The sequence below is a fragment of the Furipterus horrens genome, unplaced genomic scaffold (assembly GCF_987537825.1).
Source record: "Furipterus horrens unplaced genomic scaffold, mFurHor1.1.pri manual_scaffold_2, whole genome shotgun sequence".
NCBI lineage: Eukaryota > Metazoa > Chordata > Mammalia > Chiroptera > Furipteridae > Furipterus > Furipterus horrens.
In genome coordinates, this window is record NW_028327172.1 from 64,046,811 (window position 1) to 64,065,173 (window position 18,363).

The 18,363-nt window shown below is 35.7% G+C and overlaps 1 protein-coding gene and 1 pseudogene across 2 annotated transcripts; one reads left to right on the forward strand and one right to left on the reverse strand.

Moving 5' to 3' along the window:
* On the reverse strand, window positions 1-16,657 carry BIRC3 (baculoviral IAP repeat containing 3). 2 transcript variants are annotated; one of them, XM_090265817.1, is made up of 9 exons: window positions 16,543-16,657; window positions 9,469-10,698; window positions 9,262-9,361; window positions 7,542-7,620; window positions 6,758-6,806; window positions 4,527-4,769; window positions 1,153-1,407; window positions 772-813; window positions 1-659 (listed from the first exon to the last, which is right to left on the reverse strand). In XM_090265817.1, the coding sequence occupies exons 2-9, from the start codon at window positions 10,316-10,318 to the stop codon at window positions 466-468; spliced, it is 1,812 nt and encodes a 603-aa protein (XP_090121943.1). In that variant the 5' UTR covers window positions 10,319-10,698; window positions 16,543-16,657; the 3' UTR covers window positions 1-465. The 2 variants fall into 2 exon arrangements, with proteins under 2 accessions (XP_090121943.1, XP_090121942.1); XM_090265816.1 differs by having other exon boundaries at window positions 9,469-12,654.
* Window positions 16,389-18,363, forward strand: part of LOC150018721 (small COPII coat GTPase SAR1B pseudogene) — a 13,772-nt pseudogene continuing 11,797 nt past the window's right edge.

Sequence of the window (18,363 nt, forward strand, 5' to 3'; positions counted from 1 at the left end):
TAACTCTGATTGCTTTATTAAAATATTCCTCACAGGATTCTTTACAAAAACACCATTTTCATAGTCATTGAACAAATACCAAGACCTTCTATATAGGACACTGATTGAAAAAGGCAGATGATCCATGTTCTTGGTTCATAATACAACTCCCAAATATTTAAAATCCTGAAGTTTAATTTAAAAATCTTATATTTTACTTCACTTACAATTTCAGTAGTGCTGAAATTTTGATTTAGTATTGTACTTGTAGTGCTGTCCCTATTTCTTTGTTTGCAAGAACAAAAGCTTATCATTGTTTTGCTATCTGAAATATATCTATGTTTTAGCTATATTAATATAAATATATGTGTAAAAACAAAAGTTTCTGAGTTGTAAATAAATTTTTTAAATTATGGAAACCAAATCAAAATAAAGGTTAAAATTATAAGACATTTACTCCATTAATTCCAAAGTTTTGGACCATCTTCATGAAAGAAATGTACGCACTGTACCCTTGATTGTACCTCTACAAATAGGACATTTTCTTAGAGAAGGGGCACAATCTTTACATACTGCTAGATGACCACAAGGAATAAAAACTATAGACACTTCTTTGTCCATGCACACTTTACATGTTCTTTCTTCTTGCAGTCTCCTCAATTGTTCTTCCATTGGTAAATCTAAAAAGAGAAACATTTTTAATAAAAGGAAATTTGCTGCATCTCCCTCAATAAAAACCAAGAAAATAAAAATAATGTTTTCTACTAGTTTAAATCATTAATACTATTTTACCTGAAACATTTTCTGTGGGAATATACTTTATGTCCTGTTGCACTAAGGGAGAAAAGGAAAAAGCATTACTATGGTAAGTAAGGTTATTTAGCCAAAGAGTATATATATTTTTAAAATTTTTATTGTCATTTTATTACAGTTGTCCCAATTTTTCCCCTTTGCCCTCCTCTGCCCAGCGCACTCCTGCAGAGTATATGTTTAAACTAACAATTTAAATGGACAAATACAATAAATAATTGTTTTAATGTTAAGGCAACAAGTCTTTTGTGCAATTAATAGTTTATAAATTAGATTGGATTTTTTCAATAATCACAAATTATTAATAACACCATATTTTTAATTGACCTAGAAGATTCTCAAAACCAATTTTCCAGCACTCACCAAATAAACGCTTGTATAATATGGGGTCAATTTCTTGTAGAGAGTTTCTGAGTATGGTGGCTGCAAAATTTCCTTTTACTATAATAGTGTCAATCAGTTCTCTTGCTTGCAAATACGTCTGTGTTTTCTGTTTAATAACATCATGTTCTTGTTCATTAATAACTTTGGCACTTAGTAGACTATCCAGGATTGGAAGCACACAAGTCAAATGTTGAAAAAGTGCCATTCTATTTTTCCGGATACATGATAGATCATCTTTGTAAAAAAGAAAGCAAACACAAACATGTTCAATCTCTCTTCACAAACTTCCATATCTACACATATAACTGAATGAAAAACAACTATAATTCATAATAACGGACTGAAGTCGATTGCTAGGTTTGGGTATACCTGATCGCCTGTGCCTAATAATAATGCTACTTATTATAAGGCCTAACACTGAGCATTGTGGTAAGCACTATATGTGTATTTACTCATTTCATCTTCACAACAGCTCTTTAAGGTAGATACTAGTATCTTAATTTAACAGATGAGAAAACAGAGAGGCACAATGTGGCAAGTAAGTTACTAGAGGACACACAACTAGCAAAAGTCAAACAAAGGCAGTTTGACATCATAATCTGTGCTCTTAACCATTTGGCAATACTGCTAAGCCTTTAACCAAATAAAATTAAAAACCCAATAAAATTAAAATTCTAATTTAATCTAGTTAAACTGGGAAAAAAATAAAATCAAGAAAATTAAAATGATAAAACATTTTTTTCTTAAATTATCATTTACCTTTAAAATTCCATTTTAAGATGAAATTTTAATTATTACTATTTCCCCAAATTAGATATGATATTACCATCACCTAAATATTTTGTAGTAAAAGGGGAAAGACATAGCATTTTGAAAACTAAATCCTACTTGTAATGACACATCCTTGTCCTTTAGGAGCACTGTATTCTCCTTCAAGATCAGATTTTGTATCTATTGGTAAATGTTTCCTATTTTGAAACTCTGAAACTTTATTATCTGTTTGGAAAATGACTTATGACTCTAATAATTAATTAGTTATATAGTTTTACCATGATCCATAGAGCTATTTCTATCAAATAACTAATAATAGAAGTTGGGTTGTCTAGTGAAAAATTATTTGGGAAGGATGATAGATTTTCAGAAACACTGACTTTGGCAAGTAATAGGACACAAAAATAGAACATTTAATAAAGAATAAAATGTAGGGCTTAGTCAAAAAGTCAAGGTTAGCAACACACATTTTGAAGATAATTGAAACTCTGAGAATAAATGAGAAAGGACCAGAACCTAGAACAGTGTCTAGCACAAGGTCAATGCTCCATAAATATATGTTGAACAAACGAACAACCAAGCCTTGGTAATTTAAAGAGCAATGGGAACAAAGAAGTAATAACCAGAGTGGGAGAATAAATAGAACTTAGTTTATTCTGTTAAATTATCTATGTTAGAGAAAGAGTGATATATAAAAAAGTTAAAATATAATTTACAGTCGATGTTTAATTATATTAGTTTTTCAATCTAAAATTAATTTTTATAATTATATTTTAATTAACCTAGTGGAATAAATTCTCTGAAATTTTTGAGATTTCTAAAATTGGATTGCTAGTAGCTAAGAAAAGAAAGACTCATTTCAAACTCATAGACTGTATTCTGGCTTATAAGAGGTGAAAATGCCTTTGAAAGATATTATTCTGGAAAAATACCCTAACTGCCTCTTTATTGACACACCTGTCAAGAAATTACCCGCTATTCTTGGGAAACTATAAAACAATCAGTAACCTAAATGGAAGTATTTTCATTCACTCATTCAAAAAAGATTTCTTGAGTGCAGACACTGTGCTGGGTAGTATTGATATAATGCTGAGCTGAGAAGCTAAGGGATCTTTTGACAATGTAAATTATTGTATATTGTTGACTTGGGGTTATATCTGAAGACTTTGTTGATTTTATTTGGAGGAAATATAAATATTTTATAGCTGGATGGCTTTAGACTTCATGGGATCTATAAACAATTGTGGAGATAGGTATTCTTTTCTTTGAGCAATCGTTCACTGTTGACCGATGGCCAAGACTGAGAAAACTACAGGAAGGACTTGCAGCCTGATCTTCACTTCTCAGTGAAAAAGAGAACTTGAGTAGGGTTGACAAAGATGAATTTGGATGATTTTTCTGCTGAATTGGTGGTATATAGGACTGAATAATTCACACTTAGGTAAGTATATAATACTGTATTACAATAGTCTGATAAGTTTGCCTGGGTTGGCCAGAAGACAAAGCCACCTTTGTGGGCAGGAGTAGGTTTATTCATGAATCAAGTGGACAATCTATCTTACTGTCACTCAACCTAGGAAGAAATAGATTCCACAGGTCTTGGACAAGGATAAGGGGTAACTTCTTTTCTCCTTCTGAGCTTAGTGGATAATTGGGGACCTGAGCTTTGATAAGGGAAAACATGCTTGGGACTTCCTAGTCATTTGTATAAACTGGCCAGAGCTATGCAGAGATGAACCAGAAGTTAGGAAGAAAGATTCATGAGGATGGGCTTAGAGGCACCAAGAGAGGTTACATATAGTTACAGTTGTTAATTGCTATTTGTGCTATAGTGTCTTTCTGTTATCCCTAAATCTCCAGGAAGAGCTTGTTAAAGGTTGCAGTCTGTTTTTAGCTGTGTTGATAGGACCCTCAGATCTGGTTCATGTTGGGGAAAGACTGGAAAAGGGGAGATCATTTCTCTTTGTCTAGGCCACAGTAATGAGAACAGTCAGAGCAACCAGATGAGACTGGACATGCTCCCAGGGAGAGAGTTTTTGTGAAAGGCAATATAGTAAAGGCAACAGAGTAGCAGACAAAGCTACTATGGAAGGACATGGGTAGTTGTCTTGAGAGAATGTGAAACAGTATCCTAGGGCTCCCCTAAATACTACAGGGACACTAGGAAGGGAAACTTAGCTCTTGGGTAGGCAGGTGAGAGACTTAACCATAATTTGTAAACTAATTTATACCTACACACTAAGACATAGTGTTATGCTAATATTAAAATTAATAATTGTCCCTGATCCCACCCCAAATGGGAGTGAGCAACTAGCCTAGGGTTAAAAATATGCCTTGACTAATTATATACACAGTCAATTACCCAGAGTAAAAATATAAATTAAGGAAAAGCAGGAAAAATGCTTGCTTTTCAATATATTCATTTTCAATTTACTAAGCAATTCAAATATGTTTTAATGTGAAGACATTTTTCAGAATACTGAGCATAAGAAAAATCTGATTGATTGGCTATGAAAATATTTTCAGTAACATATACAGTGGCATCAAATTCTTATAGAGACTGTACTAATTAATATGTATACCTGATTCTTCTTCCTCAGCTGCTCTTTCTTTCTCCTCTTCCCTTATTTCATCTTCAGCATTAAGTAAATCTAATACAAGATCACTGACGACTTTATAATTCTCTCCAGTTGTTAGGATTTTACTCTGAACTGTCTGTTTTATCAGCCTTCTACTGAAGCCCATTTCCAAGGCAGCTTTAACCACGGGTGTATTCATCATGACTGCATCTTCTGAATGGTTTTCTCCAGGTCCATAATGAATAACTATATGGAATAAAGAATTTAACATATATTGGGATAATCTGAATATTTTCAAAATTGAAAGTTATTACAATTATCAAAAGCATAATGCCCCCAAAATATGTAGGCACTATTTTTTAAAAAAATATTTTATTTATTTTAGAGAGAGGCGAAGGGAGGGGGAAAGAGAGGGAGAGAAACGTCAATGTGTGGTTGTCTTTCGCACACCCCCAACTGGGGATCTGGCCTGTAACCCAGGCATGTGCCCTGACTGGGAATCGAACCAGTGACCTTTCAGTTCGCAGGCCGGCGCTCAGTCCACTCAGCCACACCAGCCAGGGCTGTAGGCACTATTTTGTATTACTAGCTTTGTTAAATTTAAAATAATGAGCCTGGCCAGTGTGGCTTAGCCGGCTGGGCATCGTCCCACAAACCAAAAGGTCACCAGTGTAATTCCCAGTCGGGGCGCATGCCTGGGTTGCAGGCTTGGTGCCCAGTTGGTGCTCTTTCACATCGATGTTTCTCTCCCTCTCTTAACCCCCCGCCCCCTCTCGCTAAAATAAAAAATAAAATTTACTTAAAATAATGATATACATTTGAATCACCAGAATAAGAATATGGAATATTGTATTCGGATACAAAATATGCATGATCTAGCATAACTATGAATGGGAGAAAGAAATGGAATGTCAGGGATCACCCACAGCAGAATAGAGGTTCTTTTTTCCCATGTTGAATGAAAAAATGAGCTTTCTAAATCAAATAGATTTCACATATTTTCAAAAGAGACCATTGTCCTCACTCACCTTCATTACTGCAATGGCCTCTTTCAGTACTGCTCCCATTTAGTTCATTCTCAACATTGCAATTAGAGCGACTTTTTAAAATCCCAAACCTGCTTGTGTCACACTCCTTTAGTTCCATCAACAATTTCATTGTTCTTAGGATAACATTTGATTGTGGATTGTAAGATCTCACACCTTATCTGGACCCGGTTTACATCTTCACCCTCTTCTCTCGCCTCTTGTTCATTCGCACTCAACACTCTAGCCCAGAAGTCACAAATTGCGCCTGCAGTTCTAATACTCTTATGCTGGCCTGATTCATTCATTTACCTGTCTGCAAATCCTACATCTGGCCATACAGAATTTGGTTCATTCCTTCAAATGTGCCTGTTATCTTTTGTCACTTAAGTCTTTCACGTGCTATTCTGTCTGCCTGGAATATCCTTTCCCCCGATTTGTCACTTGGTTAACTCCTACTCTTCCCTTTAATTCTGTGATAAGACAAATACCTCTTCTAATCTGAAGACTTTTCTGATCTTCCAAATTCTGGGTTAATTGTCCCTCATTCATTTTCATAGTACTTAACTTTCCCACCACATCCCTCTCTCTAATCTGTGTATTTATCTCTATCCCTTCACCAATTAGGTCATGAGAACAGGAATTATGTTGATCATGTTCTCTATTCTATCCTCAGAATAGCAAATATACAATAAATATTTATCGAATTGAATTAAATACTAGATAATAGAGTAGAAGAGTTTGTTCAAATATTGGCTCCATCACCTTTTTAGGTTTAAGGTGATGGGCAGATCGCTTAACATCTCTGAGCCTCCGGGTCACTATTGAAAAATAGAGCCACCCTCTTCCATTTCATAAAAAGGATAAGTGAGCAATTGAAAGTCATAGTGCATCTGTTTCTAAATGGTCTGAGAACAAGAGTTAGACTGGATGTATGTAGTTTTCAAAATAACAGCTCCTCAAGCCCCACCCTTAGATACTATGATTCAGTTCAGTAAGTTTGAAATGGAGGCTAGAAATTGGTAATATTTTTTAAAGTTCCTTAGGCAATTATGATATGCCCTAAAGTTTGAGAAATACCAACTTATTTAAAAAGCACTTTAATTTATAAATCAAACAAAAATGTACATTATAACTATTATCAAATTTCAATCTTAATAGTACCAAGTGGTTATATTTAAAAGCGGCAATTATTATCATTATACATACTTGGTGACTCTGCATTTTCACCTTCTGAGTTGTCTGAAGTAGATAAGAGCTACAGGGGAAAAAAAGTATAAAAATTAAAATATAAATCTTACCCTGTCCATTGCAAAAAAAAAAAAAGAATCAAGAGACCTATTTTATTCAACTTATTGCACACTGACTTGCTTATTGACAATATAATTGTTCATGTCAAAAGCACTATTTCATTTACATGTAGCAGTAATTTCCTAAGACATAAACTAATAAAATTTCTTTGTGTATGTGTGTGTGTATATTAACAAGTAAATTCCATTTTCATTTATTTGCCTTTCATCCCAAAGATCTTACATTTCCTGGGTCATCCTTTGGAATAAGTTGGACCTTTAAAGTTCCATTTACTATGGCTAGAAAGTGTTTGATCCTCAAACTGCTAAATAAATTCTTATTTGCTTTTCCAGGAAGATTAGAAAGAGCAATCTCTAATCTCTAATCTCTTTCTCAAATCTTTTTTAAGAAAAATTAATAGAGTAAACCATTATAATTCTATTATCCCATCCAATTTTTTCCTCAAATAATTTTCTTGCAACTTTATTAGAAAAATACTTAAAGAGAAACATAATTTAAATATTATTTTTCAGGAGATTTTAAATTCTGGATCTGTTTGTATCTTAAGAATAGTATCTCTAAATCACACTGGGTATTATAAAAAAGAAAATGTATTTTTAGAGCAGTCAAGTACTATTCTGTAATTATTAGAAAATAAGTTATCTGTTGTTAACCAATTATTTTAAAAAAATTAAGTTCCTACCTGTTCAAGTAGATAAGGGTAACTGGCTTGAATTCGACTGATGAACTCTTGTCCTTTAACTCGTATCAAGTACTCACACCTAAAATGTAAACAAAATTAAGTTTGGGGAGTTATTTTAATCTGACCTTTTGTAGACTGGTAATATTTTTAAATGACATAAATATACATATAACTGCTTGATTATTCATTCAGCATATGGGAAGTGGTAAGAGATACTGAAATCAAAGGCAACATGATGTAAACAAGAGAAAGGCTATAATGGTAATTTCCCAAGGCTGATGAGGATATGAGCCACAGAACTCTCAGTCTACGGTCAATGAGTTAGGCGGTCTCCACTCAGAGCTCCTAGCTGCTCTCTTCAACTATTCTAGGGTTCCTAAAATCACTCTGAACATTAAGAGCAGAGCCAAAAAGACAGGTGAGAAGTTCTCTCATAATTTATATTGTTGATAAATAAGCTTCATATGTTTAAAAAATGAAAATATACAAAGAAGGACAAGAGAGAAAGAATGAGGAAGGTGAACAAATTTTCTAATATGTCAGGTATTCACAGGTTTAACATTTCCTAGAGAGTACATATCCATTGTCAAATTTAAGTGCAAAATGAATTCATGATAATAGCAAAGCAAATTTACCATTCCTTTTATCTATTCACAAAATTACCAGAATGGAAAGTTAGCAACGCTTTTCTTAAAAGACCTATGTAAAGTGTTTTTTATAATCTTCATAATTTTTGAAATCTGAAACATCTGGGGAGTACAAAGTTTCTGTAAATGAAGATGCAGTATTATAATTTTAAATAACATATGTAAGGAAAAGAAGTTAGGATACCAAGGTTAGTAATCAACATTAAAAATACTAAAACTTTTGACCATGAAAAATATAATTATAGGCCACATGATTTTGATTTAAAAGAAAAGGAAACTCATTAAACAAGTATGGAATAACCAAAAGTGTTAAGATGTGACATTAAAATGCTATGTAATGATCAAAACAGAAGAGATGGGTCTATATTTACCCTGATCACCCTATTTAATATTGCAATCTGCCTGGTGCTCCTCATCTCCCTACCCTGCTCTCTTTTTTTCTTTTTATCCATAGTACTTATTATTTTCAACATGCTACATAACTTACTTATTAAGTTTATAGTGTCTGCCCTCTCCTGCTGTAAAAATCAGCTTATGATACCAGAAGTCTTGGTTTTGTCCCACTGAGTATTTTAAGCACCTGGAACAATGCCTGGCAATAGATGACCAATTAATATTATTGAATGTTGAACAAACAGAAATATATGCAAACATAATGTTAACTGAAAAAAAGCTTCAAAACAGTATATACAATATCTAATTCATGTAGTAAAATTATATACATTTATCTATATATACACATATGCATAAAGAGATTCTGGAGGGATGTTCACTAAATGTTAACTAGTCCTCTTTAGGTTGTGAGTTCTGGACATTTTTATTTTTTGTTTCTGTACTTGTCTACAACATGTGATTCTGGTTTTATAATGAGCATATATTATTTTAAAATAAATATTAATTACACAAAAATTCCTAAACCTATTTCTTCCTTGTCTTAAATTTTCATCAAAATCTTTTAAGTAATTATGTATTTGTGAAACAAAGAAGAAAGTAACAGCTGATTATAAGGTACACATATATAACCCATCTCGTGATAATCAACCCATTTGCAAAGAGAATTTCAAAACAATTACCTTGGAAACCATTTGGCATGTTCCACCCATGGGTCATCTCCAGGTTCCCAACACCTCAGTCCGCCATCACAGCAAAAGCATTTGACATCATCATTATAACCTAAAATTAATTTTGGACCACAACTTATAAATACATATAATTTGCCTACTAAAATGTATAAAACAGGTTGGATTTTTGAATTAGTATTATTAGATTATGTTTCTTACCCATATAATAAAAACCGGCACTTGCAAGCTGCTTAGGATGAACTGGAACACTCATGGGCCAGTTACAGAATGTTCTAAAACGGGCTGCCTGCGTCTGCATGCTCAGATTAGAAACACTGTATCTTGAAGTGTCTTGAGGCTGACTTTCTAAAAATGGGCATTTGGGGAAATGTCTCAGGTGTTCTGACATAGCATCATCATTTGGTTCCCAATTGCTCAATTTTCCACCACAGGCAAAACAAGCAACTCTGTCTCCAGGTCCTATGTAGTAAAAACCTGCTTTTGCCAGATCTGTTGGTGACAGAAAGGTCAATGGCCACATCTGGAAAGTAAGTAATCTGGCGTTTTCAGTATTCATTAGGCAATGGTTGGGACTTCTCAAGGCAGAAATATCTTGATTTGCTTCAGAATTTACAGGACTTGAGGGAAAGCTTGAATAAGAACCACTGAAATAACCAACGTTTTCTGAACTTGGAAGTAATAAATGTGTGGAATTTGTTACTGAAGAAGGCAAATTAAGCTGAGAGGTGGCTCCCAAAATGGTACCTGAATTTAGTTTCTGAACAAAGCTACAGCTTGGATACAACTTTTTATGCTTTTCAATAGGGTTGTCTCCTTGTTTCCAGTTATCCAGCATCAGGCCACAACAGAAGCACTTGACCTTGTCATTCACACCAGTGTAATAAAAACCAGCACGAGCAAGACTCCTTTCGGACACAGGAACACCAGTGGGGAAAGTCGAATATGTAGACATTCGGAATAGTTCACATGAAAAGTCGTATTTCAATTCAAACATGTTGGCGTTTTTCATCAAATTTGACAAGAATTCACTATCTTCTACTATGTTCATGAAAAAATGGATGGGGAGGAAAAGGGACTAGCCTTTCTCTAGGGAGGTAGTTTTGTGCATGACTTAATTTTTGTTAGTTTTAGCACTAGGTCGAACACCTAGAATGGGAAATCTTCTGTTCCCTTTTCTCCTGTCTTCAGGGTTTCAGCACAGTGAGATTAAAATCCTATACTGATACATCTCAGGGGACAATTGTGCATAAGAGCACCTTTATAACATGACACAATGTAAACATGATGCTACACAGTACCTTGTGATGAAAATTAAAACCCTTCTTAAAAGTGTAGAGTGCTTTAGGTCATCAAGATGCCATTTAGTGTCAGGAATTCCTCAGGTAGGTCAACTTCTCCACTAGAATGCTTCAGTGACATTCAGCCATCCTAAAGATAAAATGTTAACTAACACAGCTAGCTTGCTTTCATGGGGGAAAGTTATGCTCTATAAGTACTCTACAGAAAAAAGTATTCAAACTATGTTTATTTTGCTTTATTTAAATTGTGAAACTTGGTAGCCAGGAAAAACATTAAGAGGAAAATAATGCATTACCATATTTCACTGATTATAAGATGTATGTTTTAATATATCTGGTATCAAGGGGTATCTTGCAATTAATGCCATATCACATTTAATTAACAGAATTTTTATTTCTAGAGGTATATAAAATAATGATATACCTTATAATTGGTGACATCTTCGATTCAGTGAAATATGATACATCCCAAATCTTGCTCAAATTAAGTAATTTTTCTTCCTACAATCACTTTAACAGGGAGAACAAATCAATCTAAAATTTTCTTCCAGATAGAGCTTAAGTAGTAACAGAACTGACTGATACATCCAAAGTCCTGGTTTAAGATTTATTAAATAATAATTATTTCCCATAGACAGTAAGGAACCTGGTTGCTTCATAATAGTGATATCATTAAATCTTAGCAAGTTAGACATTCTATCTTAAATGAATTATCAGAGATGAATGTATTTGCTCAACAGGTCTTTTAAACTCAGCTTCATGCCATTGAGAGCCAGTATCAAATCTTCTACTCAGATAGTGGATTTATTTTTAAAACAGTCAAAAATCAAGAGTGCTGAGTCTATAGGCTAAGTGGGATAAGCAAATGGTACAAATATGGCTTTGGTCAAAAATTATTTCACAGATAGCATACCTTGAACTGGGATTTATCAAGAAAAATAAATAAATTTATTTTGTCACAATCTACTCCTTTTGAACAACAAAGATCTTCTAAAAAATTAGAATATCTCATTATGAATAGCTTTTAGTGAATAGGTTCTGAATCAATAGTATCAGCAATGACCAATAAACAAGTCATTACGGTCTTTCTAGCAGTGATTTGCAAGCATGATTTCCTGGCCCTACAAATGTTGGGATTTTTCTTCCTTCCTTTTTTGTTAACTTTATTTTTTTAATTAATTAATTTTGAAGGGGACCCCCAATCTGTTTTTTTGTTTTTTTTTAACGCTAGGATTTTCTACTGCAGACGTTAAAGCTTTGTTTCCAGGTGGCAAAAGAAACATATCTCAAAGGTGAGTTATTATGTCTAATTTCATCTTTCCTTTCACTGGTCAAATTTTATACATTGTTATAAAAAACTTCTTGGTGTTTATTATCTCCGTAAATTTTCTTTCTGAATAAGTTTGTTCCTTTATTAAAATGTAACTGTCAAGCCATCATTCTTATTCTTACCATTCTCAGAGATAATAACCCATTTGAACAAACTAAATTTTAGACTTTTCAAATACTAATGGTCTCATAATGGTTAGATTTCTTCACCAATCATCAAATTCATCTTTCCTACTTTCTCTAAATCTGTTGTACCTATTAAAAAGTTTTGTTTTGGACATTTCTTTGTCATTGTAGAAGTCAAAGTTCTCATTTGCATTCTCTAATCTAGCAGAAGGCTGAATATAAGCTCTTTGTGTCAGATAACTGTCATTCATTTTTAATCCTTAACAAACACAAGCACTTCTTTTTACTCTACACAGCAGCCAGTGGGAGACTGCCCAGCCAGTTTTCAAGAGCGCTTCAACAATGTGTCCCAAGGGCAATTACTTCTCCACAGTCAAATTCAAAATCAAACTCAATATTGCTTTATGGTTATACCTCATAGAATTAGATCATATTTTTAAAATTAAAACATTCTTTGGTTGCCACAAACTCTAGTTAACTACTTAATTTGTTGATTCATGCACAAAACTACCTCCCATAGATTAGACTAAGTCCCTTTAAAGGTTTTAGGCCTCCATTCTGAGCTGTTTTGATTTATAGAAAAAATCTGGGAAAAATCTAGAAGTAGAACAGTTCACCTCTTTGGTAAAACCTGATTAAGAAAAAAAAAAGAAAAGACAGTTTTAAAGGTCAAATAATTCACAGAAGTAACAAAACAACTTTTAAAAAACCACATTTTCTCCAAAATAGAGCACTAGTATTTCCTGATTGTGCACTGTATGCCAGGTACTGTACTAGGCACAGCAGAGGCCAAGAAATCCCAGACAAAAACCAGAGAGCCCAAACTGGGAGCCAGTAGAGGGATTATGTCTGGCTTGCACAGAACTGAACTATATTTTACTAAGTTTTTTAACTTTTTTATTTTGAAATTAATTTATACTTAGAAAAACCTTACAAAAATAACAGTTCTCACATACTGTGTACTCGACTTCCCCAAAGTTAACATCTTACATAACCATAGTACAACTATAGGAACCAGGAAATTAACATTGATACAATGCTGCTAATTAATCTGCATGCCTTAAATGAATTTCACCAGTTTTCCAAATAAGTACCTTTTTGAACCACAGTATTTTTAGAAGTTTTAATTAAAAAGTAAGGAATTTCCCATAACATTCTAGATTCCAGCTTCTCTTGACAAATCTGCACCCCCTGAGCCTATAACCCCACATGACCACAATCAGCCAGCTCTGAGCAGCAACTGTACCTTTTAGAGAGGGCACATGCTTTCCATTTTGGCACCATACCTTGACTCCCTGACATGGAGATTCACTGTCAGTTGCTATCACAGTGAGCTGTAACAATTTATTTTCTTACAGTAGAATTATAAGGAAAGTGAAACTGTTCTAATGCCTGTATCTATCAAAAGTAACAAAAATGAAAGGTAGACAAAGGGGAACATGTGTTTAGAGAAAAATTAGAGCACCATATTTCTTTGTGAAAAGGAAGAATATTCCTACATGGTACATATGTAAATCAAGTGTGTTTTTGTTTAAAAGAGACACCCATGGTTCATTTACATCACCAAACCTCCTACACAGTCTTTAGCCTAAATAAGCTTTGGTGAGGAAACAAGGCATATGTCTGTGGATATTTAGGCAATAGTTCTAACATAAATATACAGAAATATGCCTAGATGCCAACACTGGATCAATTCGAACTTTGTCTTAATCATTTCCAATACTCAGACCTCCAAAAGCTGCTAGGGGCTATCTGGAAGCTTGCAGACTGGGACCTACACGACTTCCAAGGCACCCACCTTAGCTGGCCCTGCGTCACCTCTAACAATTCCACTTATCCCTCGTCAGCTCCCTACCCCACTGCCCTGTGCAACTCTTCTAAACCTTTATTTCTTCCTCAAAGTTCTCCTCCACTACTCTCCATCCTGCTTTGAGTAAATAGCAGTGCCTTCTATTTCTCAAAGAAAAGAGACATCACCGAGCAGTGATCCTTTGACATTCTCAAATCCATGCCTTTCGCTCACAGCCCACTTGCTACTTTAGAAACCAACACTTGCCCCTTTACAGGTCCCATCCTCTCCCACTACCTTGGAAATCTTGCCCTTAACCACATCCTCCTCATTTGTTCAACTCCCACTCTCTGTTGCTCTTTTCCTTCAATATCACAAGCATGCTTAAGTCTGTCCCAGCTCTCAAATAAAAACAAACCAAAAAATAAATAAAAATCGTCTTTGAACCTCACTTTCCACTCTAGCAACCATCCTGCATCTCACTTTCTTTTCACAGCCAAGTGAATTGAACAGGTTTCCACGGTTATGATCTCCCACTACAATTGGCTTTAGCCTGCACTACTTAAAACTAATCTCATTATTAATAAAACCAATAGCTCTTTTGCCAAAACCAATGGAAATTTTTGTCTGAGTGTCCATTTCCTCTTAAAAATACCCTCTTGGATTTCTATTACCACTCTATTGGAATTCCTCTTTCCTTTCTTGTGGTTCCTTTGCAGTTTGACTGAAGTCCCCAACTTCTCCTTTTACTCTTATAATTTCCAGTGGGCAACCTCCCTCAGTGCTGTTGGGTGTCTCTACCCTCTTGGGCACTTAGCATATCCATGTCTCTTGACAGCGGAGGATATTTGCCTTTTTTCTTCTCTTTTCCTGCTTCGCTATGGACTGTGAACTCCTTCAGATCATAACCATGTTTCAACAATGTATCAGCCCTCCCAAACACAGTATCTACACAGCCTGGGATCTAATGAAGACACTCAGACATTTTGTTGAAATATTAGCAAACTTGACCGAGCCCTCCATGACCACAATACCCCTCATTTGCATGGTATTAAGGACATCAATTTTATATTAATGACCACAGTGTCTGCCCAGTGATGGTTCAATACCAGGCTTTGGAGTCAGACATCTTGGGCTTCCAATATCATTCAGTCTCCCCCACCAGGGTGTGTAACGCTTGGGCAAGTAAATCTCCCTGAGCCCAAGTTTCCTCATAGTTAATAGAGCTGATTATGGTAGCTGCTTCTTAAGATTGTGAGAACACCTGTAAAGTCTTGGGGGGGGGCGGGCTAGCATATACTAGGTATTAACAACACCTAATAATAGCAATAAATAATAGCAAACTAAGTTATTATTGTTAGTTACTTAGCATCAGACAGATGCCTCCAGCCCTTTCCTTTACTCATTAGAGGACTAAAGAATTCAGATGCTGGGAAACCTAAAATATTCCCCTCAGCCCAAACTAAGTATAGTGGACAAAAGGGTTTTGGATGAGTGTGACGTACCTTGCACACCTTCCTCCAAAGAAGCCCCTTTTTCCCCTAATGTGGGACATTGAAAAATTAATACCTGCCTTTTGTCATCTAGTGGTTATGGATTGAATGATGCCTTTTAATCCTGTTGCCAAATCTGTTGCCCCCAGAGTACAACAAGAATGCCAGCCTGTTAAACCGAGCATGCCATTGTCCGGGGACAGCCAACTGACCTGGAGTCTGCACGATCCTTCCCCATGTGGGAAGGCCACCCTCCCCTCCATACCCCAACTCTTATTAGGAATTTCTGGACCCAAGGGTAGGTAGAATGATGCCCATGTCCAGTTTGAAGCAGCTAGAGGAGTTCAGGACCTTCACCCACTGTTCTTTATAAGATTAGAAAGGGTCTGAAGTCTGAGAGGGGGGGATTGTTATTTTTTAATGCTATAAAAAATTAATTTTTTAAAAAATATACTAATATAGGAAAGGGTGAAGCCAGGGAACTTACATGCATGACCCATGGACATGAACTAAGGGGGGTGAGATTGCTGGGGAAGGGAGGGTGCTGGGCAGAGGGGAGCAAAAGGGGAAAACGTTGTAACTACTCTAACAATATAATCAATAAAATATGCTTTAAAAAAAAAGAATTCCCATGCTGATCACAGGAAAACTATCAAAAATTGGCTTTCTGCCACCACGTGGGAACATTCTTCCATTTATTCATTAAATATTTTACTGAGTTCTTATAATGCAAAGCTCTGCTTTAGGCTCAGTTCTGAAGCTTATTTGGCATAGTCAAATACTTGCTGATACCTCTTGGCAAGCAAATTAAAACAGATAGCAAAGCTTCCCCAATCCCAAAAGTAAAACAGAACTGCGCTCCAGGCGGGAAGGTGGGCCGAAAGTGAGCGTCTGCTGAGGCAGTGTGGGGCTGCCGGCTCCGCAAGCGCCCCGGAACCCTGCGGCCCGCGCCCAGCGCCTCCTGGAGGATTGACAGCGAAGGGAAAAGATGGCACAGGCTCGCAGGGAACCCACTCTTTCTTCTGTCCCTGGTGCGCTCGAGAGCCGACCTGGAGTGGGCCTCTGGGCTCTGCAGAGCTGTTTATGACTGTGCCACCCTCTGACCCTCGTCTTCCGCCGCTGGCCCCGCGCGCTCTAAGCCAGCAAACGAAGCGTCTTCTACCCGGGCTGGACGTTGGGGAGGGCTCCCCACGCCCGCGCACGAGCACTCAGCCTCACAGCAGCCCTCGTCACCTACCTGCTTCCCCAAGGCTAATGCGCACTAGCAAGACCTGCCTGCCAAGTCTTCTCGATGACAACTGGCGCCCCGACTGTTCCGTAAGGGTTAGAGTCTCACGCCGCCTTTTAGCATTTCACCCCGTTCTCCCCAGCCCCACCTACGCATACCCGACACACCCGGCGTCCTAAACTCCTCCCCGTGGTTGGTGCTTTCCTCTTAGGACTTAGGGGAACTCCAGCGGTAATAACCACAGACACTTCCCCTCAGATCACTCGCTCGGGGATTTCCATGACCGTAAAAGCGCGATTATCTCTAAACCTCGGTGTATCCGCGAGGCATTTTCTGAAAAGCTAAGCTCTGCTTCATTGTTCGTAGGTCAGAGGAAATAGTGATAACTTATGCAAAGAAGATGTTCATTGGTCATCTTGACTGGAAATAGTCCATCTCCCTAATCTTTTTTTTTTTAACCCCATGAAACTTGGTGAAACCTTTCTGATAATTTTTGCTTTTGGGTCTAATTGAGAAAGTAAGGCATGAATGGAAATGCAGAGGCATGCAAAAAAAATCACAATTGTCCTTTTCAGTTTATTTTTACTGTTTTAAAAACTGAGATCACCTTATTAGTTTCCTACAGTGAAACTTTTTTATTTTTATTTTTATTTTTGGTTGGTAGGTTGTTTTTATAACTGGGGTACAGTTGGCTATAAAAAATTCCACCTTTTGTTGCACCGGGAGATCGCTAAATTAGGGTGATATTCACATGGAAACTTGAAGCCTGAGTCTCCCTGCACTGCCACAATTTCCTCAACGTTCCTTATCTAAACAGTAAATGTAAGTAATTTTTCCTAAGGACAGTGCCTGCCAGGGTAAGAGATGAACTGGGAAAACTCACCTGGTTTTCCTGTCTTCTAGTAGATCAAAGATAATCAGGAGCTAATGGCAGAACCCATAATACTATTCATGAATTCATCGGAAAGGATGCCCATTTCATTCAGTACAGCTAAAATAAGCTCCAGTTAGAGGTTCAGCTGGAATTTTATCAAAAAAGATTATCATGTAGAGATTTCAATACACCTTTGAGCCTGCTTAGTCAAAACTTTCTAAGCCATTTTCAACTCATCTTTGAGGTGATCAAAAACATTTTGTGGTCCTTATACGCTTTTGATCATATACTCACCAAAAGTATTTTGAAAAACTATATCCTCCTGCAGATTTTTAACTTGACATTAAAACATAAAAGTTGTCATAATTGCAAAGGGATTGGATTACAAAGTGGAAAATATTGATATTTTAGAATAAAACTGATCCAGCTCTCTTTTAATGTATTCAATGGACTACAAATATCATAGCCATTTGATTCCCACCATCATCTCTTCAATAATTAATGTATCAGTTCACATTTAATAATCAGACTTTTTATATTATTGCTTTTTATACCTGAATATTGTACTTCCCCCACAGAATTTTAATATATATTCAAAATGGGCATCTTTATAATCACTGTAGCACATATTTCTGAAACAATGCATGTATAAATTAAAATTAAAATTTTTTTACTGTGATCTAAACCTCTAAGTATTAAAGAAAAATTTATCCTTGATTGCATTATCATTTAATTATTTTTGACACATTACACAATTGGCCAAAACAATGTAAATATATTGTAAATGTTGACAATTATTAAAGATAAGTAAAATTCTATTACAAATGCAATCTTAATGGGTTTCAGGTTATATTTTATAATTTATTCAAGTGTGTGTTCACGAATATTACCTATTACTGGACTATGATAGAGTTCACATAGATTCAGTTCCTTTTTCTCATTTCTAAAGACTATAA